We start from the raw sequence: 20,536 nt of genomic DNA on the forward strand, positions 1-20,536 counted from the left end.
TAAAACTCTATTGCAAACTAGCTATTTTTTTACAAGAAGTAGCCTGGTAAATCCTAGGGCTGTGTCTTCCTGTGGTTCATTGGTTAGGGACCAATTCAGTCAACCAGATAAACATGTACTTTAAGGACATGTGTAAGAGCTGCTGAGTTAACACACAGCTGTGTCCCAGGAGATCTCTGTTCATTAGATTAAAAGACCAGAAGACTGTGTTTGGGTGTGACATGCTGTAAAGTGAGCTTCCAGTTGTGTGCCTTTCCTCTAACATTGGCTCAGGGACAGGCCAGTCAAAAACTGAGTCGTCCTGCTTCACACAGTTTTACTATCCCATTTCAAACTCACATGAAAACATCCATTGCTTAGATGGTTAGTGGTAAGGGCTTTTTTTATTTCTTGGAAATAATTTCCCCCAAAAGTGAATGAGATTTTCCATAGCTCCAACTCTAGGTAAACATTCAAGTGACTTTAGTAGAAATGTCAGTAAAAACTCAATATAAGCCTTAGAATTTATCTCATGGGAGTTCATTATTGGGCTTAGACTTTATTCCTTGGACTGAAGCACCCTGCCATACATCACCATTTTGCTGGACATGATGTTTACATAATATGCTTTGGAATTCACCATGGAAAACATAGACATAGTAAATGTGGTTTGGATTAAGATTGTTCTGCAATTTATGTAACCGAGTATAATTCAAGTTAAAACTCTGCAAGCTTTCTACTTGTATAGCACGTTCTGTAGAGGTTCCCAGTGCCGTCTCAGGCGTCTCTCCTTAAGCAATCTGGAAGAATGGGGAAAATTGCTTATGGTGGCTCCTTCTACTTCCTTTTCCTAACTTTGTATTGAAAGTTTCTTACAGTTTATGTCTGGATAACACTTGAAATTTATAACCCACAGACTGATGAATACCAGGGCAGTACTTTGGGGAAATATAGTGCTACATGTTTGTCTTACAGTCCTGTCCTGAGTATCTAGAGCTGGTCACTGTCAGAGATTTCATACTGAGTTAAAAGAGCTCTTTAGTTTCACCTGCTTCAATCTTCATATTAAAACACCATTAGGGAGAGAAGCATGGAATAATTTGGAAAATTAACCTTTATCGATTACCAGTAAATTTGAAAAAGTTAAGTTTCCATGGTTGAATTTGTCCAAGGTTAGAAAATCCATCCTAGTTTTCAGAGAAGCTACTGTGTTCTTATCCAGTGAGAGTAGTAGTATCATGTGGAAAATGAACTGCTGCAGCTCACATCAATTTCTTTTTGGATAGAAAGATTTGTCTTCAACAGTTATATAGTAACCATGCTGCTCTGGGTTGAAGTGAAGCACCTCCCTAGGAAGACATCACCAGCTGAACAGTGGTAGTTCAGGCAAGACTGCCAAAAGTGGTGCTGCAGTCCAGTGGAAAAAACTAAATAAGCAGAAAAATAAAATGTTTAAGAAAATGCCTTGTTAGGATAGAGACTTATGAAATGCCAGAAATAGTCTTGCTCCTGCTATCCATGAAATTCTTTCGATACTTTTGCATCTGTAAAATGAGTGTAAGCAGACCTGGGGGAGATAGGCAGATACTTTGAGGGCATGGTACATGCCCTGAGGGCATCACGTGTGTAGAAAGGTAGAAAGCAACCCAGTTATCCATCTTCAGGTCCATAATCCTAAATATACCCTTCTTTGTGAAAGCTGTTTTGTACTTATGAGCTCCCACCTTAATACTGTTGGTTTTCGGGTCTAGTTTCCTAACAGGCATCTCTGATATGTTGATAAGGAAGGAAAAATATAAGCAGATCACCTGTGCAACCTGTTTATCTGAATGTCCATTCCGTTTCATACAGCCACTAGAATAAATTATTAGTCTATGTGAGCGGGAAACTTTTCCCTTCTTTCACAAGATGTGGTCACAGAGTGTTTACTACTGTTTTTCATTTGGTTTAAAGGTTCCAAACCCTAATTACAAAGGCACATGAGACAAAGATGCTTAACACTGGGTGAAAATTATTGCTGCCTTTTAGGATTTCCTCTGTAAGACATCTTTTTGATTCCAGCAGGTGGCATACACTCTTCAAAGCTTGCTGTGTATAATCCTCAATACTGCTCCAAGGATCATCCTGAGCTTTACAGAGAAACTGTATCACAAGTGATTCTGTTATGCTACACTCAATTTCTGTAATCTCTTTGACATACTACAGGAAGCTTGTATGTCTTCAAAACTAAGTTTCTTTGATGTTTGGGGGCCCAGATAGAGTAATTTTTGTTGAGATGGCTTCCAAGGAACATGAGCAGAGTTTGGCCAAAGCAATTTTGTTGGAGCAATAGTTGTAATTAAAGCAATCTGAATATCTGACTATAACAAAAGTGTATTGGCATAAAAAGAGAAGCTGGCACTCTAGGTAAAAAACAAACAAACAAAGAAACAACAAAACAAATAAGAGATAAGAATGACTAGAAGTTTCTTGAACAGGATGTATTTTAAGCTAAATATGCCATATGGTGAGGCAAAAAGCTTAAAATATCTTTTCTTTTTTCTTTTCAGCTTGTGAGACAACATTGTGCTGGTGACCAAATACAGTCTTTTTATAATGTTATGCTGTGAGACCTCCGCACTTTCATGGAGGTTTCTGGCACTCAGAAATTGCAGTGGTAAATTATTAGCTTTATAGTTGCTTAAAATTTCCTTGTAAGTCACATTTTGTAGAATAACTGAGAAACACTATTATCTATAGTCAGAGCAAAATTAATATCTTTTAGATAGGAGCAAATTGGGACTTTGAGTTTCCATGCACTAATCCAAATTCTGACATTTTCTGCAAAGTTCAGCTTTTTCTTCTGTTCTTCTTAGTTGTTGCTCTTTATGCAAACAGTTTCTGACTCTACCCACAATAGTTTCTGGAAGAGAAATTTTCCCCACAGGAAGCACTGAGGAATGTTTTCAAACAGAATTAGTGCTGGATGCAATGTTATGTGCTGGCTCATTGACAAACATCTCATGGAAATGAATGCATTTTTTTAATGCATTTTTGGTTGCTTTTTGTTAGGTTATCTGAAGCCTTGCCAAACTTGGATCTATTTGTGCCCTTTGCAGGGTTTAGAGTAAAATACTGAAAATGTGAAAGGTCAGCTTTCTCAGACCTTAGCCTGTGAAAGGTCAGCTTTCTCAGACCTTAGCCACTGGAAGTCAGAGAGTAGCTCTGGGTTTTTGTGGGGGTTTTTTTGTTTGTTTGTTTTAATTTCAATTTTAATAGTTTTTTGAGTGAATGTGCATAGCAAACCTAGCACTATTCAGTCATTTCTCAGAAAACATGCACAAAGTAAAGGGCTTTTAGTACTTTGAGGAGCAACTAGCTGGATATATATATCTTTTAAAGCACACTGGAAAAGAAAGATGAAGTTTTGGTGTGAGAGGGAAGTTTATGTACTGAGAACCAAGATACCAAGAACATCAGTCATGGTGGGATGGGCAAGGAGGCTTTTCCTCATTTTTGTAATGTTTTTGATGCTCATTGACACATATCATACTTTTTAAAATAAATGGTTATACACAGATTTGGTGAGAAAATAAATTAAGCAATCAAGATTGGGTCTTTTTATGCCTAATGGTGTCTAAATAAATGCTAGTAACTGTGTTCAGATTTAGTTAAGATTTGCTTAATTGTAGAGCTCTGATGTGCCAATTCATCCATGGGAGGTTACACGGCTCCTATAAACTTGTTCTGTGTGAGTGATGTGGTCCAAAATCACTGGTATAGCTGCTTGCAGTGACAAACTTTTGAGAATTTATGGCAGGAAAAAAAAAACATTACTCAAAATGTAATTTCTCCTATGAATTTATTTCCAAAATGTAATTTCTCCTATGAATTTATTTCTTGTTTCCCATTGTTATAACAAGTTAATTCTTTCTATCTATCTCAATCAGAGCTCCTTGATCAGTCCCTCTTTCCATGAACTTCTCTGAATTATACAACCCACACACACACACTTCTACTCCTTTTTGTCCATAGTCTAAGAGCTGCTATGTTTCTAGTCTTTTCACATTCTCACTGTCTTAATCTTTGCTCAGTGCCCTTGAAAACTGCACTAATCCCCAATAATTCCATAGGCTTTTTGTTTGTGCTACCTGGCACACCCCGAGTAGAAGCAAATGCAAGATCATGATTTTACTTGCCTCAGAATTTCTGAGGATGTAAGTACATAACTTTTTGCATGAAGTACACTGTTATTGTATGATTTGCCATAATAATAATAATTTGATTCATCCTTAATTCTATTACTCTTCATCTCAGCCTCAGTACATAATTCTGGGGTAATGAAGCGTGCACATTCCCAGGTTGTTACATCACTATAAAGCCCTATCAGAAAATTGACAGATATTCCACATGTGCATCACTACATAAATAAATTATCATCTTAATGGTAGGTATTATACTGTATTAACTTTCTTGCTTTAGACTCTGAATGATGCATAGAATACAATCTCTGTAGATAGAAGTGCACCTTGTTTATTCCAAAGAAACAAACTGGTAGCCCTTCTTGCACATAGAACTGATATCCCTTTAGTCTGAAACACGGAGTAAATTTCAATCTTTACCATGACTTGGTAGGATTTCATTTTTTAGGTTAATTAGGCTTGAAATTTAGGGTCAGAAGAGCAGAGATGATAAATGGGTAGAGACAGAGCTTCACATAGATATGTCAGTGTCATATATAAAGAATAGAAAAATTTTTTTAAAAAAACTTTATGTCCAGATCCTCATCTGGTATGAATGAGAGGACATGGCAAATAGGAAGAGTTATGGAAGTTTTTTCTTTGTCTGCTAAAGTGTGAGCGATATCACAAATTCTGTCTTCCCATAAACAACAGCTAATCTCTACCAAGGCAGTCTTATTTCGCACTGGAGATGCTCACAAGGAGAGGAGCACATAAGTCTTTGGTTGCTCACTCTGCTTTGTACACTGGTCAGTGCTTGCAGGAACGAGAAACACTTGTGGGTCTTTCAGATATTTCTGCGAGGAGTGGATTTATGATCAATAAAACATTTTTCCTAGTAGAGTGTAGGGGATCTTCCTTGCCAAGGACCATGGAAGACTACAGGACACTTGTCTTGAGTGAAGTTTGGTTAACTACCTTAGCTTTGTTCTTAGAAACTGCAACTTAATCTCTTCCTGTCAGGCTTTGTCATGACACTAAGTCAGAAAATCAGTTAACTCACAAACACCCCAATACACACTGTCTTTGAGATGTTAAACTCAGGTTTTCATAAGACTATGAAAGGCAGTGCTTTGTGGGATTCCGAAGCCTCTGCCACTGCATGGCTGCCAGCTGGAAGGAGACTGTACAGCTTCCCATGGCTCCCTTCCATCAGACCCACCACATGCTGGGTGGAGAGATGGTGTTACAGATCTCCTTTTTGCAACTTACTGCAGAAATTTCTCTCTCAGCCTTTCAAAGACATATACTGATTGCTTTCTCCCTATCTAGCTGGCACTTCCAAGGCATTTCTATGTATGCAGGTACATACCTGTTTTTGTAAAATACAATTATCTTTTTTCTAACAAAACCAATGTGATTCAATGTGATCTGGTGGCTTCAAGTGGTTTATGGTGCAGGGTTCCATAAGAACTGACCTTAGTTCCCAATCTCTCCATAGAAACTAATTTTCCATATAGCATGCCATAAAATCTAAGCTGCAGTAAGAAAAATCTTGCACAGGAAAAGGCATTATCCATCCCCTGCAGTCTGTCTAAAGAGATTATTGAAAAGCCATGTATGTGGACATACACAGGATGCATCATTCTGAATAGAAAATAATTCCTTCCTGCCTGGCAGATCCATCATCTTTACTCTGCTTTTTTATTTTTCGGATGTATTGCTGCAGCCCAGTTAATACATAAGTCGATACGTTAGTCAGTCAGACATAAGGAAACCCCAGGGGGGAAAAAGGTCTCTCTTCCATGGTGATATGTATTCATGGAAAGGCCTGGATAGATATGTAAAAAAGGGTCATGTTGTAAAAAATTTGTGTCATGTTTACTTCATTTTCCTTGGCTCCTGCTTTCAAATGGTCTTTAGACTTTCCTCTCTCCACTGGACAATTAAGCTTCCTGGGTCAGATTTAAAAGCTGGAGAAACTGTTAAAGGAAGTATTTAATGAGCAGAAATCTCCTGATAATTCTAATAGGATTTTAAAAATGCAAACAAATGTAGTGTAAGTTCAAATATTGTAAAATCAGGTAGGTCATAAAGAGTTGTTTTCCCGAATGATCTCATGGACAAATACTTTAAAAAAATCAAAAGAAAGAGGTAGTTGTAACTGGTAACTAATTCACAGTAGACCACCCTTCCTTGCGGGATCACTAAAGATGCTGCTGATCAGCTATTTAGATATACAATTGTAGCATCATAGAATTATTTAGGTTGGAAAAGGCCTTTAAGATCAATGAATCCCACTGTTAAACCTGCACTGCCAAATCATCCACTAAATCATGTTCTTAAGTGCCACATCTACACATCTTTTAAATATCTCCGGGGTGGTGACTCAACCACTTCCCTGGGCAGCCTGTTCCAATGTTTTTTGGTGAAGAAATTTTTCAAATATCTAATATAAACCTGCCCTGGTGCAACTCGGGGGAATTTCTTCTTATTCTATCACTTCCAGCCTGTGAGAGGAGACCAACCTCCAACTCACTACTACCTCCTTTCAGGTAGTTGTAAAGAGCAATAACTACTCCCCTGAGCCTCTTCCTCTCCAGGCTAAACACCCCTGGCTCCCTCAGCCACTCATGAGCCTTGTGCTCCAGGCCTTTCACCAGCTTTGTTGCCCTTCTCTGGACACCTTCCAGTACCTCAGTGTCCTTGCTGAGGGACCCAAAACTGAAAGCAGCATTCAAAGTGTGGTCTCACCAGGGCTGAGTACAGGAGGGTGATCACTGCCCTGGTCCTGCTGGCCACACTATTTCCGATACAAGCCAGGATGCCACTGGCCCTCTTGGCCACCTGGGCACACTGCTGGCTCATGTTCAGATGCTGTTGACCAGCACCCCCAGATCCTTTTCCTCTGAGCGGCTCTCCAGCCAGTCTGCTCCAAGCCTGTAGGGCTGCATGGGATTGTTGTGACTGAAGTGTAGGACCTGGCACACTGCCTTGTTGAACCTCATAAAATTGGCCTTGACCCATCGATACAGCCTGTCAAGATCCCTCTGCAGAGCCTCCAGCAGATCAACACTACCACTCAGCTTGGTGTCATCCACAGATTGACTGAGGGAACACTTGATCCCCTCGTCCAGCTCATCGGTAAAGATGTTAACCAGGACTAGCCCCAGCACTGAGCCCTGGGGAACTCTACTAGTGACTGGCCACCAGCTGGATTAAAATCCATTCACCACCACTCTCTGACTCCAGCCATCCAGCTAGTTTTTTATCCAGCCAACAGTGCACCTGCCCAAACCACAAGCAGCCAGTTTCTCCAGGACAATGCTGTAGGAAATGGTGTCAAAGACTTTACTGAAGTGCAGGTAGACGATACAGCATCAACAGCCTTTCCTTCATCCACTAAGTAGGTTACCTAGACATAGAGGGAGATCAGGTTGGTCAAGCAGGACCTGCCTTTTCTACCCATGCTGGCTAGTCCTGATCCCCTGGTTGTTCTGATATGATTGTGTTTAAACTCCCTCATATGATTATGTTAAACTCACAGAATGTATACTAAATGCTAACTCAGAGGAAACAATGTGGTTGTAAATTGTTCCAGGGAGAAAAGTTCTTTTTCCTCCTGCAAAAAGGCAAGTCATGCTTCAGGCTGTTGCTTGTAATGCCAGTCCCTAGAACAAATCATTCTACATAGTAAATTACTAAATCTCCACTCAGAATTCATTAATGTCTTACAAATAAGAAGAAAAAACCTACATAATACAGTTAAAATTCAATAGAAGGGCTTAGTGGCAGCAAGCAGCTTAAAACCCTTGTTGATGCAGACTGAGGCTTGTGTTTCTCTTGCAGACTGAGGCTTATGTTACTCTTGTTTGTAGTATTTTATGTGTTTGTTTTTGCATTTTGTTTTTCCATTTTTGTGCAGAGGCTGAATGTGACTAGAATATTTTACTGATGTAAAATGCTATTACATAGCCAGAGTGATGCCAAAGCTAATGCATGTTTTGCACAATAAAAATATTTTATCTGTTTCCCCTGTGTGGCCTGTGATATTGTGACTGTATATAATGAGCTTTACCAGCTCCACTGTGGTCTGAAAAATATGTATAACCTAAGAAAATAAACCCCCATACTATAGCATGTGCTAGGGCAGAGTGGAACAATATAGTCACAGACTGTCTCCCTAAAGAAGCTCAGCGGCTGTTGTTGTCATTTAATTAATTTAAGTAGCAGGCAACACTATTTCAACTCAAACTAAAAGTTTCTTGGTAACTCGTGCTTGAACCCTAATTTCACAAGAGCTGTGGCAGACAGTTCGGACTCCTCACATCCAGCTAGTGAAATCCCCCTTGTCCTGGTGATGTTCCATGTTTTCCTAGTCACTCGTCTTTTATGGACCAACCAGAGTAGATCCTTTCCTACATATCAGGTAGGAGTAAGCTGATCATGTGGGGTGGATCAGATCTGTACTCCCTCTCATGAACAAAGCATGTAATCCTTAATAATCGGTGTTACACTGTCTCTGCAGGGAAAGGGAAAGACATACAACCCTGATCCAAGCCTTGCTGCTAACAAATATCCTTCAGGGTGTATTAAGCTCTCATTTACTCCCATGCAATCCCACTGATTACTAGGAGGAGCTCTTTCAGTGAGGAGTCACCAAGATTACTGTGCACCAAACTTCATCATAACATTTTTGCCATGGCTTTTCAGCTCCAACTACTTTTGGACCACCTGACTGAGTACTAGGGAATTGGCAGGAGGAGATTTGCAGCCCGTTTGCTTTTTATTCTAAGGTCAAGAAAGCTAGATCAGCTTTCTACATCCCTGTCTTTTTTTTTCTCCTTAAGAAGGCCAACCCTTCTAAGAACAACTGCACTTCTATTTACTTATTGCTTCAGTTTACTCATTGCTTCAGAAGAGAGCAGTCTTTGGTTTGACAGCAAACATGTAGCTCAAGAGATGTTCTTAGATGCTTAAGCCTGTTTATCCAAGGTTGTTTTCTTAAGAATAGCTCTTGCTACCTAGATTGAAGTAATTGCTACAAAACAAAGCAGACTTTTACCTGCTTGATTAATTGTCACAGATGAAATGACTTGAGCAGATTAAACAGGGTCTCTGCTAATTTACCTTGTCCCCAGCATCTGTTTTCATGAGCCCAGTTATGGTCTTTGCCTACCTTTTTTATTTAGATGATTGGGTTTTTTTGTTCTGGTCTGTAATCTGGGTTTATGACAAGCTGGGTAAGTACTGGGGAGATACAGAGTTCTTTATCTGTAACTGACTGAACATAAAAGGGCATTGTCACTCAAGCACTGTGTAAATTGTTAACCCTTAACTTTAGTAAGGAAAGGAGTTATATTTGGTAGCCAAGGAAAAGCAGTTTCCCCAACCTTTTAGTCCTAGAAACTTCAGTGGGAATACAGGAAAGAAAGAAGCATTTGAAAAGATACAGGCATCAGACTTTTCTAGAGGGAGCTAAGAGAAAACCTAAGAAAAACACTTGGAGGAAATAGGAAAAAAAATACCAGGGACTTTGGTGTTTCAATGAATTGCTTTCCTGCATTTTGACACATTTCGTATAGCAACCAGCAAGACAAGAAGACTGCATCTTAAAAAGTGTAGATAAATAGATTATCTCATATAGCACTGTATATCTCACATGCAAAACCAACTGTAAATATTTAGATAATATACAATCAAATGCTTATGAACAGATTTTTTTTCTTGTACTATGTGCATTCTGTGGGGATGAGGGACAGTAGAAATAGCAAGTAGCTAACATCTTGATTATTTAGGCACCTTGTCAGAGAAGAGCATATTTGAAATCAGTGAAAATACAGAGTGTGTTCACTTTGAGACATTACTCTACTAAGGTGAATAAAAATCAAATCTCCTGGGCTCAAAGGAGTTCCTCTCTTTTCTAGAAAAAAGTGCTGCCTCAAAAGGGAGAAGAGTAGGTGACACTGAGCTAGGAAGAACATCATATAAATTATTCAAAAGCTACCACATATACCTAGCTCTTGGTATATGCTGTTTCATATAGTCTCCTGTTTCATGTGACTACACATTTTCCAATATTTGGCTCATTTTTTTATAAGTTCTGTCAATGTTTTCAAGCACCTGTAGTTAGCAGAAAAAATTGTCATCTTTGAAGGTCTCAGTACTTAATATTACTCTGCGGACCTGTTTTGGAGCTTAGCTCTGGCTGCTTGTCACAATGACACATGAAAATAATGAGCAGAATCAATTTATGTCATTGTATTCTGGCTTCAGTGTAGTTAGACTAAAAGATGTTTTAGTTGGATGGGTTTTAGATAAGCATTCAGAATGGTTCCTTTGTTTGAATAGCCATAGAAGCTCAGTGCAGTGGAACAATGATTTATTTAAATGATTTATTTAACTAAGGTAATAACTTGCATGTCGGAGAGATCAGAGCTGCGAAAATGCATTCTGCACTGTTTTGTGATACATACTTAGCTACAGAGGTACCATTAACACACAGATATATTGGTGATGTTCAGTTGTGTAGGAGTGGCTCTGGTGATTGGTACACTTCTGGCTTTGTAGTTGAGTCCCAGCACTGCCCATGAGTTGGGGTGCAGTAAACACCTCTTCCTTCAGCATGAAAATCTGAAGCAGAAGAAAGCCTTATATGTATTTAAGTCCCTTCCCTAAATGCTTTAACATGGCACTGTGGCCTTCAGGGTATGAAGAAAGCTGTTCATGTGGGCATGCATTTTCATTGGCAGACAGCAGAGGAGTAGGACAGATCAAGGAGACTCTGATTCATATTTTGCCCTAACTTACATCTGTGCATCTTCCATTGCCTGAAATAGGCACTTCTTGTAGTTATGTCATTATGTGACTGCAGGTTTCAGGTGCAAAAAGTTCTGCATTCTTCTAAAGCTAAATATAATTTACAAGATGCAAATAGAGGCACAGAACCAGCACAAGGAAGGTGACTCAGTCCATAAGACAAAAGTTGATTTCCGTGACTGAGGTTAAACAGATTTTTATTTTCTAGTAATTGGATAGAAGATTTCTGGTGCAAAATTTTGATTTTGTCATGTGCTACACAGGAATCCTTTTCTTATCCTTCACAGAAGGTTTATATTTCACTATTGTTTCCCCTTCTCTCCTCCCACAGCATTCTCAAAAGCCTGGAACAATACTTTGTCTCTGGTCTGGTGATAAATATCTTATTTCTGAGAGCAGTGCTAACTCCTTTGTGGTGCTATTTTTCATGTTATTATATTCATCTGTCACACTTTTCATAACATAACTGCATGGTTAGTGTATTTTCCTATTGGGTCTTTTTCTTTAGAAACCCCATACTCATCAGAATTTCAGTCTATGCTGAAGGTGCACTTACAATCTTGAAGAGCTGGAGAGTGTAAAACCCGTGTTTTGCACTTGAGGGAAGCACACAATACAGTACTAAGTTCCTGGAAATTTAGGAATGTCTTTAAAGACCTTTGTGTCCTCTTTTCCTTCTCTTCTCAGAGGATATTTGGATATCTACATTTTACATGGGTGAACTTTTGAAAAAGGTAATTGCTATCATGCAGAGGCTCTGTGTTGTTTGACTGCCTCAAGCAGGACTGGCTTCTGTTTGGGCTATAATCCTGAAGTAGCCACTGCAGATGTGGTAGTAAGTCCACCTTCACCTCCCTTCATGAGCCTTTGTATGCTGACAAGGCTTGAAGTGGGAGGGGATCTGGCCAGCAAACACAATGCTGTCTCTTAGAAATGGATGGCAGTAGAAATAAGGCTTGAATACAAGACCAGGACTGGAAGCCGCCTTCTACATGGGAGGACTTACTTCAGCAATGGTGTAAGAGGATTGATATGCTTCATTGTGAATTGGAGAAAAGCCCTACAGCTGAGGAAGTAGATATTTGAGTGGCTTTCTCTTAGATGGTATGAAGCTATATGCATGGTGTCAGGTAGAAAAGGATCCAGGAAACCAAACTAAAATTAGCCCAAAGTGAAATCATCAAGTGCTACTGTTTACTGATCCATTCTAGTTCTGCCTAATTATTTGCTAATGGAAGAGACTCTAAGGTTTTCTTTTTAATTACTTTCAGCTGTCCATAATTCAGAGTTTCAGAGTAATATATAATTAACCTGTAGTGAATAACAGATCAAAACAAGTTATATATTCATGTTCAGAGTGCAAGAGAAACTAGTTGTAATCCCCAGCTGCAAAGTTTGGATCCCAAGTTCCTTGGGTTTTTGGCACACTTCCACCAGTGATTTCATGGCTTTGTAGCCCATGTGCATGAAAACTGCAGACACTGTCTCATCTTTCTCGTAATTCCTCAAGTAACTGTTAATGCACATTATCCTCTGGCTAATCCTTATGTATCTCTGACATTTGCATTTATAAGTCTTCAAGAAGTAGGCATGCCTCACATTTGAGCTGTCCGAATGTGGACTGGTGTTCTTTGTTATTCCAGCAGCAGCAGCACGTCTCATTGTGACCAGCACTGTGAAATATTTTTGAGATGCAGAATAAAGATTGCAACACTTTGAGGGTTTTTTCCCCTTAAAAAAAAAAAAAAATCTCTAATACATTTTCAGATGGTGCTACTTTTTTAACAATCAAATGTATTGGAATGAAATGCAATGTCAATTTGAAAGGGAAAATCGTGGAAATATATCAAAATGATTGAATTCTTATTACAGGTCTAATCATAACTTTCTGTTGAAAAACTTCACAAACACAACAAGCTATACAATTTATAAAAAAAGTTATGATTCATTGGGAATGGCTTAGTATTGAGAACATTGAAACCTTATATATCTTTTCAGACCTGTTTTAGGTCTGTAAACTTCAGTCAACTGTTGTAGAGGAAAATTTTCTAAAATCTTGTCTTAATCTGGCGTAAGATCAGATCTCAAAAAATATATTTTCTGGATAATAAAAAATCTGTTCTTTACCTATTTCTCATATTTAAGTAGACAACCTTAACTTTTAGGGGAAATGTTTGATTCATAGTATTTCTGGTATTTTTTTTTCAAATACATTTAAATACTTTGCACACAAGGGAGTCTATTGCTAACAATTTCTCAGGCATTGAGAAAGTTGGAGGCATGACTTCTGAAGTCCTGCAGTCCTGTGCATATCACTTACTCAAATATAAACCAGAGTTAGTGAAAAAAATTTTTCCTCTAACCACTGCCAATTCAATAAAACCAAAGATTTTCTTAGGGAATGCATAGTTTTTTGACTAATTTTCAGTGGCAGTTGTTCAAGTCTCATTACAACCAAGTTAAAAATATTCTTTTGACCTCAGCATTCTGATTACATTACAATAAAATATTAATGTTAAAATTAAATGTTTTTGAAAGATTAAGCAAAATGTTCTTGAATGCTTTATTTTGCAAATAAATCCTCAATTTTAAACTATTATTCTGAATTGGAATTAAATAAGGTATTAAAATTTGCATTTTCCTGCTAACAGAATCTTTGTTGTTCTACCATCTCTTCTACTTAAGTAAACAGCCACGGTCTTTGGGGAAAATGAATTTTCCAGCTCCAAACCAGTAGTTTAGTCCATGGAACATTTAGAATGATGTGTCCAGTGAATTAATTTTGTTTACATCTCTAGCATTTGAGAAATAACTGCAAAAAATACCATAAAGACTACACCTTTAAAATGCCATAAAGGCACCACTGCCATTTCAGAGACTTCTTTAGAGCAGTAAATATGCAGTGTTTATGAAATGTGGGAGGCGATGGATTATGCGTCAGATTCCCCAGTTATATATGATGGAAGCAATCCAGACTTTCCCCTCTCTTTTGGCATCTTGTGCTATAACTTTTACTTGATTTTCACTTTTTATTCTAGTGCCAACAATATGCCTAAGCAAGTAGAAGTCCGGATGCATGAAAGTCATTTAAATCCAGTGGAGCACAGATCCGGGAACATATGTGTGCAGTTCTGCCAGTCGCTCCACAGGAATCTGCTCCTGACTCTTACTGTGTTTGGTAAGCTACATCCTCTGGTCTGGACACTCTGTGTGTATCTGTATTTGTTCATGTAGCACCACAGTCCCTGTCTGAGGTCATCAGCTGTTCCAGCTGAACAATGCCCATGGACATTGTCACTTTAAGTCAGGTGTGCAGGGTGTTACTGACACAGCATGGAGCAAATCCACACCACAGAGATACATAATATGTCTGGTTTTGAATGGACTGTGATTTCAGCCCCAAAGCCAGTCAGTTCAATGTCATTCAGTAGAACTAAATGCACTACACATCTTTGCTCTCAGTGATTTGGAAAAAAAAAAAAAAAAGACAAAAACTTTTTAAAATTTCCTTTCCTTCATCTTTTATCTCTCAGTTTACACTCCACTGCTTTTAAGTTTTGTCTTCCCTTTCTGTAGCTGTAAGCCAGCGCTCCATGATCTCATCCTGAATATTGCCTCTGGCTTTAGCAGCTTCCAAATACAGAACAGTTTGACATTTTATTGTGGTTCACTGGCTCTTTGCCTGTTTCTTTTTCACTGGAAGCCCAACAGCCAAATGCAGCAAATTTGTAGACTTATTCTTATTGTGTTATTCTTTGAAAGACCAGCTGCAACTGATCTTGAGCTGCAAATGTCACGTCCATATTTTCAGCCTGCAAAACTCCGTGCTGTTGAAGTGTTCGCTTAGAGTCATCTTTAAAAGGTACCTGATGCTGTTCCAAAAAAAGTTTTAAATACACATATATTTTTCATTGTATCAAACGGATACTTCAAAGAGTCATAGTTGCTGCAAATCATAACTCAGGCTTTGCTACCGAGTTTTATTACACTTGAGGCGTGGGCTTGGAATCAGGAAAACAAAGGCATCCTGGATGTAAACATAAAATGCCCATTCATGAAGACCATGTTATGGAAGTAAACATGGCCTTTTTTCCCCCTAGACTATGCTTTAACAGCCTCAGTCCTGAAAGGGAGGTTTAGGTGCTATCACTGTAGAAATCTACATAAGAGATGGATGAAGGGATTGTTTGTGATTTGAGAACATTAGCACAAAGAGAAGGATGCAGACCATCGAAAGAATAGAGTAATATGTGAGTCCCAAGAATCAAGTATTCTTCAGTGATATCTGCAGTATTCCAGATCAGGCACTCTGTTCCAAAGTGCCCCAAATGCAACTTCAGTGTATTTTCCTTACGGGACTATTCTACCTTACCTAAACCTGCAGGGTTTTTCTTAGACTGTAGAACAGCTACTCATGCTGACCCTATCTTCAAGTGGTACCATTTCTATGTTGAGAGCTAAATGTTGTACTCCGAAGAGCTGGATCCTAACCCTGACTCCTCTGTCAGTTCTGTATGGACTTATATAAATCACTCCACCTCTTGGTGCCTCAATTTTATTAGCTGTAGAACGATTATATGAATTACATTTGACTATCCCTCCCTTCCGAAGTCTGTGTTGTACCAAAGATCAGCTGCCCTGTGTAACCATTTTTCTTCTAGGCTGTTCCTCTGGATAATCAATGCACGTTCAGCTATACTTAAGTTACTTACCTGCTCTTTTTTGTTATTATTTTCCCAGGTGTTATCCTGGGTGCAGTGTGTGGGGGTCTTCTTCGTCTAGCAACACCTATTGACCCTGACATCATCATGTTAATAGCCTTCCCAGGAGATATACTTATGCGGATGCTAAAAATGCTGATCCTCCCTTTAATTATCTCCAGTTTAATCACAGGTAAGATCTATTAGCCATAAATACTTTAAGATGCTTTCTACAGATATCACCTTGTTTGCTTTTTGTGGTGTAGGAAGAACAGTAGTGTGATCCTGTCAGTATTTTGCAGGTGTGTATTTTAGAATTAATTTCTGAATAACTTAGTTGGTTTTAATATGTATATGCTCCAGTGAATTTCATTTCAAACACACACACACATACTACTATTAGAAATTTCTTAATATGCCGTTTGATATAATTCCTGGATTGGACCTTGCAAATAAGATGGCATAACACTAGTAAGCATAGCCTTCTTGAAGATGTGGTGTCAAGCAGACCATGACCAGTTTGCAGCAATCAAGGGCAAAAAATGGTTTGATATCTTCTCTATTTTTCAATGCCTGCAATGTCTGCAATTAGATGGGATCTTAAATGGTTCTCTATAAATTATTAGCAGTAGACGCTGCTCACATAAGAACTATAGGGAGAATCTGTCTAGTGGTGAGAATTTCACTAGAACAAAAGTAAGTACCTGTAGACAGTCACTAAACTTTGAAAATGATAAAGGTTTTTATTTTATAATTATTGAATTGGATATTGAGTGTCAATATATTTGTTTGTTTCTTAAAATAAAACTGCAGGACTGTCTGGTTTAGATGCTAAAGCAAGTGGCCGACTGGGCACAAGAGCCATGGTCTACTACATGTCCACCACTATTATTGCTGCTGTGCTGGGTGTGATTTTGGTTTTAGCCATCCATCCAGGGAATCCGAAACTCAAGAAACAGCTTGGTCAAGGGAAGAAGAATGATGAAGTATCTAGTCTGGATGCTTTCTTGGATTTGATCCGAAACTTGTTCCCTGAAAATCTAGTTCAAGCATGCTTTCAGCAGGTAAATCCTTCTACTCCTTGGTAAGACTCTTCACATCTTTCACTTACCAGGGCTTTCTGTAGAGTTAATGTCATTGTTTAGGTGAATCAGATGATGCAAAGAGGAATACAGGTCTGAAGTCTTGAGCAGGTAAATGAAAGAACATTATTTATAGCTGCTTTGGTTGTAGTTGTTATTTAAATTCATAGAGCTTTTTTAAAGAAGATGATTTTTGTTTTGTTATTAAGTAAACTTTTTTTGTGCTTTTTATACAGTATCTGTGGTCATGAAAGCTGGCCCAGGGCTGATCTCTGACCCAGGTTGAATTTGATCTTCATTGTTAGTTGCAGAGCTGATGGTTCTGCAGTGCCCTGTTTGGAATACATGGATGATATTCATTCCAGCTGGTTGCCAGTCCCGAAACACAACCTCTCTTAACCTCTAATGCTTTGTTAGAGTTCAGACTAGGTGGAGATAACAGAGCCAAGTGGCTGACCACCCTACAGGTGGCTCCACCACACCAGGTTTGGAGCATTCTGGGAAAGAAAGATGCTTACCCCATGTGTTACTTGCTCTGTAAGTAGATAATTAGATGATTTTATCTAAAAGCTTTTCACCAATGCCTAATCAAAACAGCTTTCCTTTGAAAGGTAAAATAAAAGAAAAATGTATGCTTCCTAAATTCTGCTTAAGTGTATTTTTGGTGTGTAAGCTGCTTTTCTCCTACAACTGAATTGCTTGGAAGTAATGCAGACAGGTTTTGGTTTCAGGGTTGTTTTGGTTTGTTGTTTTGGTGGGGTTTTTTGTTGGTTTTTTTTGATGTAACAGGATTTGTTGTCAAACCTGTTTTAAGTGTTCCTTTGTGAAATGGCATGGTTGCTGGTGCTGTGGTTATGGCCAAAGAATAAAGTGAAGAGGGGGAAGGGAGAACAGGCCATGGGGGAGTGGGAAAATGGAGGGTAATCTAAGCTGCCAAAAGGGCTTGGATTACTTCACTTCTTACATGGACTTCCACATAAAAACACATAATCTTTGGGGATTTAGAAAGAGAACATTCTCAATATTTCCAAATCATCATGGGAATGTCAGTCATGTGGTCAAACTGTTGGTGGCTAAACATGACATGTAATGTGAAATGTATTTCTGCAAAATTAAGTGAGGGAAAGCAGGATGGTTATGGTTTTTTTTTCCTTCCCCTTGTTCGAGCTGTGGAAGAGAGAATTTCTGGTCACTTGAAATTGATCAAATATCTCAACAGAGGGGCAAAAACCAGTGGAAAGTAGAATTAAGCTACCTGTCTCAGATAGTTTTCTTAAAACCTTAATACTGTTTTTTCAGTGTGTGTAATTCCAATGTTCAGGTCACTTCTCTAGTTATGGATCACCATTTCCCTGATCGTTTTTCAATTTAGTCAAAAAAACTTCTGAGGTTTTTTACTTTCCAAAATTAGATTTTATCAGATTCCAAACTAATTGCTAGTGAAAACCTCTGCCACAAAGCCACATTTCTTTTGCAAAGTAGGTCACGCTCCTTTCTAGATGGAACTTGTGCCTCTCTTAGCCCTTAACTCCTCAGTAAGGAGTTAGGCTTTACTTGAATCTCTCTCTAGGAGGAAAATTAACTACTTTTAATGGTGTCAGCATATATTTTCTCTTCCTGCATTTATACAGCCTCTTTCCGTAATCATTCAGTGTTTCTAGGTTGCCTTAGGAGGAAGAAGTGTTTTGCAGTAATCCTGAGAAGAATGGTTCTGAAGGGTGTGCAACAGTGGTGCTGTACAGTGTGTGTGGGAGTTTAATATGCCTTCCACTGTGACCGGGCAGAAAGCGATGAAGAGATTCATGTGCAGTTTTGAAACAGTTCATTTACAAACTGGACTCTGAATCATCGTTGGATTTCAATCTCTCCTGAATTTTAGTATGATCCACTAGAAAGTTTTAATTTAAAATGAAAATTGCTATTCCAGCAGAGATAAGACTTCATGTGCCATGAAAAACCATGACACTATCATCTCTAAATATGACTATGACATTTTAATGGTGTTTCTAGCCTCAGACATTGTTGTCAGAATCTAAGCTTTATATTAGATTCAGCATTTTTAGTGACCGTGGCCTTGTGCAAAGAAGTGCTGAAGACCTTTTACTTAAGTGACTGTAGTGAAATTTGAGAGTATGCATAGTTTTAATTTCTGTGACTCAATTCTTACATTCTGAATACCTCACATAAAAAAATATTGTTGACAGCATCCCTCAGATGAACTCTGACAAAAATATAAACATGCAAGAATGTTGGGTTGTTTAAGGACAACCAAAGCATTTTTCTTGTGCAAAGCTACATAGGCTTTCTGTCTATATCCTCCTCTCCAGATTTAAACAGCAGGTTTTGAAAGGAGGGATGTAAGATATTTTAAAACCATAAGGTTTTAATTATATGGATTGAATCTGGATCATCATCCGTAGTACTTCAATGTTCATCTCAACAGGAGAGAGGTGCAAGTGTACTTTCAAAGGCTAATGCACCGTTTCTCTTGCCTTGCTCAAATGTGTTTCTAGGAACAAGAAAAGTAGGGAGCGGGTGGGAAAACATGGCAAGGCAGTCACAGTGTCCAAACCATTTTGCCTGTCCCAGAGCCATGAAGAGGCAGAAAATGGTGAAGATGTGAAGTGGGAGGAAAACATCCCTTCTAAAAGTAGCAAGTCACAGATCTCTCTCTTTCCACTCCCTCCTGCTTTTTTTACCTAGCTGTAAACTCAAGCCCATTTCTCCACCTAGCATTCCTTCCCAGCTTTCCCTTGACCCTGCCTTTCATGTGCCAGAAGGGTCTAAATCCATTCAGATGCTGATGTCTTCTTTTTATGAGGTGGTCAGATTTCTGTCTGGGAGCACTGATAATTTTTCTGTTATCTGTCGCTCACAATATTTTAATTAGAGAGCTCGAGGGACTGTATATTCCATTTTGAGCTCTTGCAGTCAAGAGCTCAAAAGCTGTAAAAGAAGTGTTGGAAATGTCTTAAATTTTTGATTCTTAAATTTTTGAGCTGGGCAGACCTGAATAACAAACCTTACTGCAGAGTTCCTGCCATGACTGATCTTAGATGTTCTTGCCTTTGGTGCTGAACTAATGGTATCAACATATAACATGCAGTCTGTGAAGCACCCTTTGTGAACCATCTGGACAAAGGAAATAACTGTCTGTAAAATGTTACACTGTAGTGGTAAAGAACGAATATTTGCCATGTTTTTCACACCAGAGTCATGAAGAAGACCCCCGGGACTTTGTAACACTTTCAACTATTGAAAAATAAACTTAGTTTTGGAAGAGGGATAAGAGACTGTGGAATACCATGTCTAATCCTTTCAAAATATAATTTCCTGGAATTTCAAGTGCAGACTGTTTTTATTATTATTATTTCCTTATTTATCATATGGATTGTATTCAATCTGTTTCCATTCTCATCCTCCCTCTTTATTGCCTTCAGATCCAAACTGTCACCAAGAGAGTGCTGGTGCCACCACCCATTGAAGAGCCACCTAATGTCACTGATTCTGCTTTGGCTATGGTGAATGAGACAGCACCACCTGAAGCCCAACTGGTCATTAAGAAGGGACTTGAATTTAAGGATGGCATGAATGTCCTGGGTAGGAAAGTTTTTTGCCTGTCAAATACGTACCTCATATGTATGACACAGCTTTTTGCTGTGACTGATCAGTGTTGTCAGATCTGCTCTTCAGTGCAAGTTTAGTCCCTCCAAATAATCATCAAGTGTTATCACCTACTGGCTGCCCATTGGTCTCTGAGATGAGTATATCACAGAAACAATCAAGTGGATTGTTC

General features: G+C 38.7%; 1 protein-coding gene across 5 annotated transcripts in view; it reads left to right on the forward strand.

Annotated features, from left to right (window-relative positions):
- The window catches only part of SLC1A2 (solute carrier family 1 member 2), a 90,741-nt gene that overhangs the window by 40,106 nt on the left and 30,099 nt on the right, over window positions 1–20,536 (forward strand). For all 5 annotated transcript variants that reach the window (XM_027642485.1, XM_027642488.1, XM_027642483.1 and 2 more), the window contains 4 exons: window positions 13,997–14,136; window positions 15,699–15,851; window positions 16,472–16,722; window positions 20,181–20,340. In XM_027642485.1, the coding sequence (XP_027498286.1) occupies window positions 13,997–14,136; window positions 15,699–15,851; window positions 16,472–16,722; window positions 20,181–20,340 (704 nt within the window). Of the gene's footprint in view, window positions 1–13,996; window positions 14,137–15,698; window positions 15,852–16,471; window positions 16,723–20,180; window positions 20,341–20,536 lie in introns of those variants that run through there.

Source organism: Corapipo altera, unplaced genomic scaffold (assembly GCF_003945725.1).
Source record: "Corapipo altera isolate COAL_440 unplaced genomic scaffold, ASM394572v1 23b, whole genome shotgun sequence".
Taxonomy (NCBI): Eukaryota; Metazoa; Chordata; class Aves; order Passeriformes; family Pipridae; genus Corapipo; species Corapipo altera.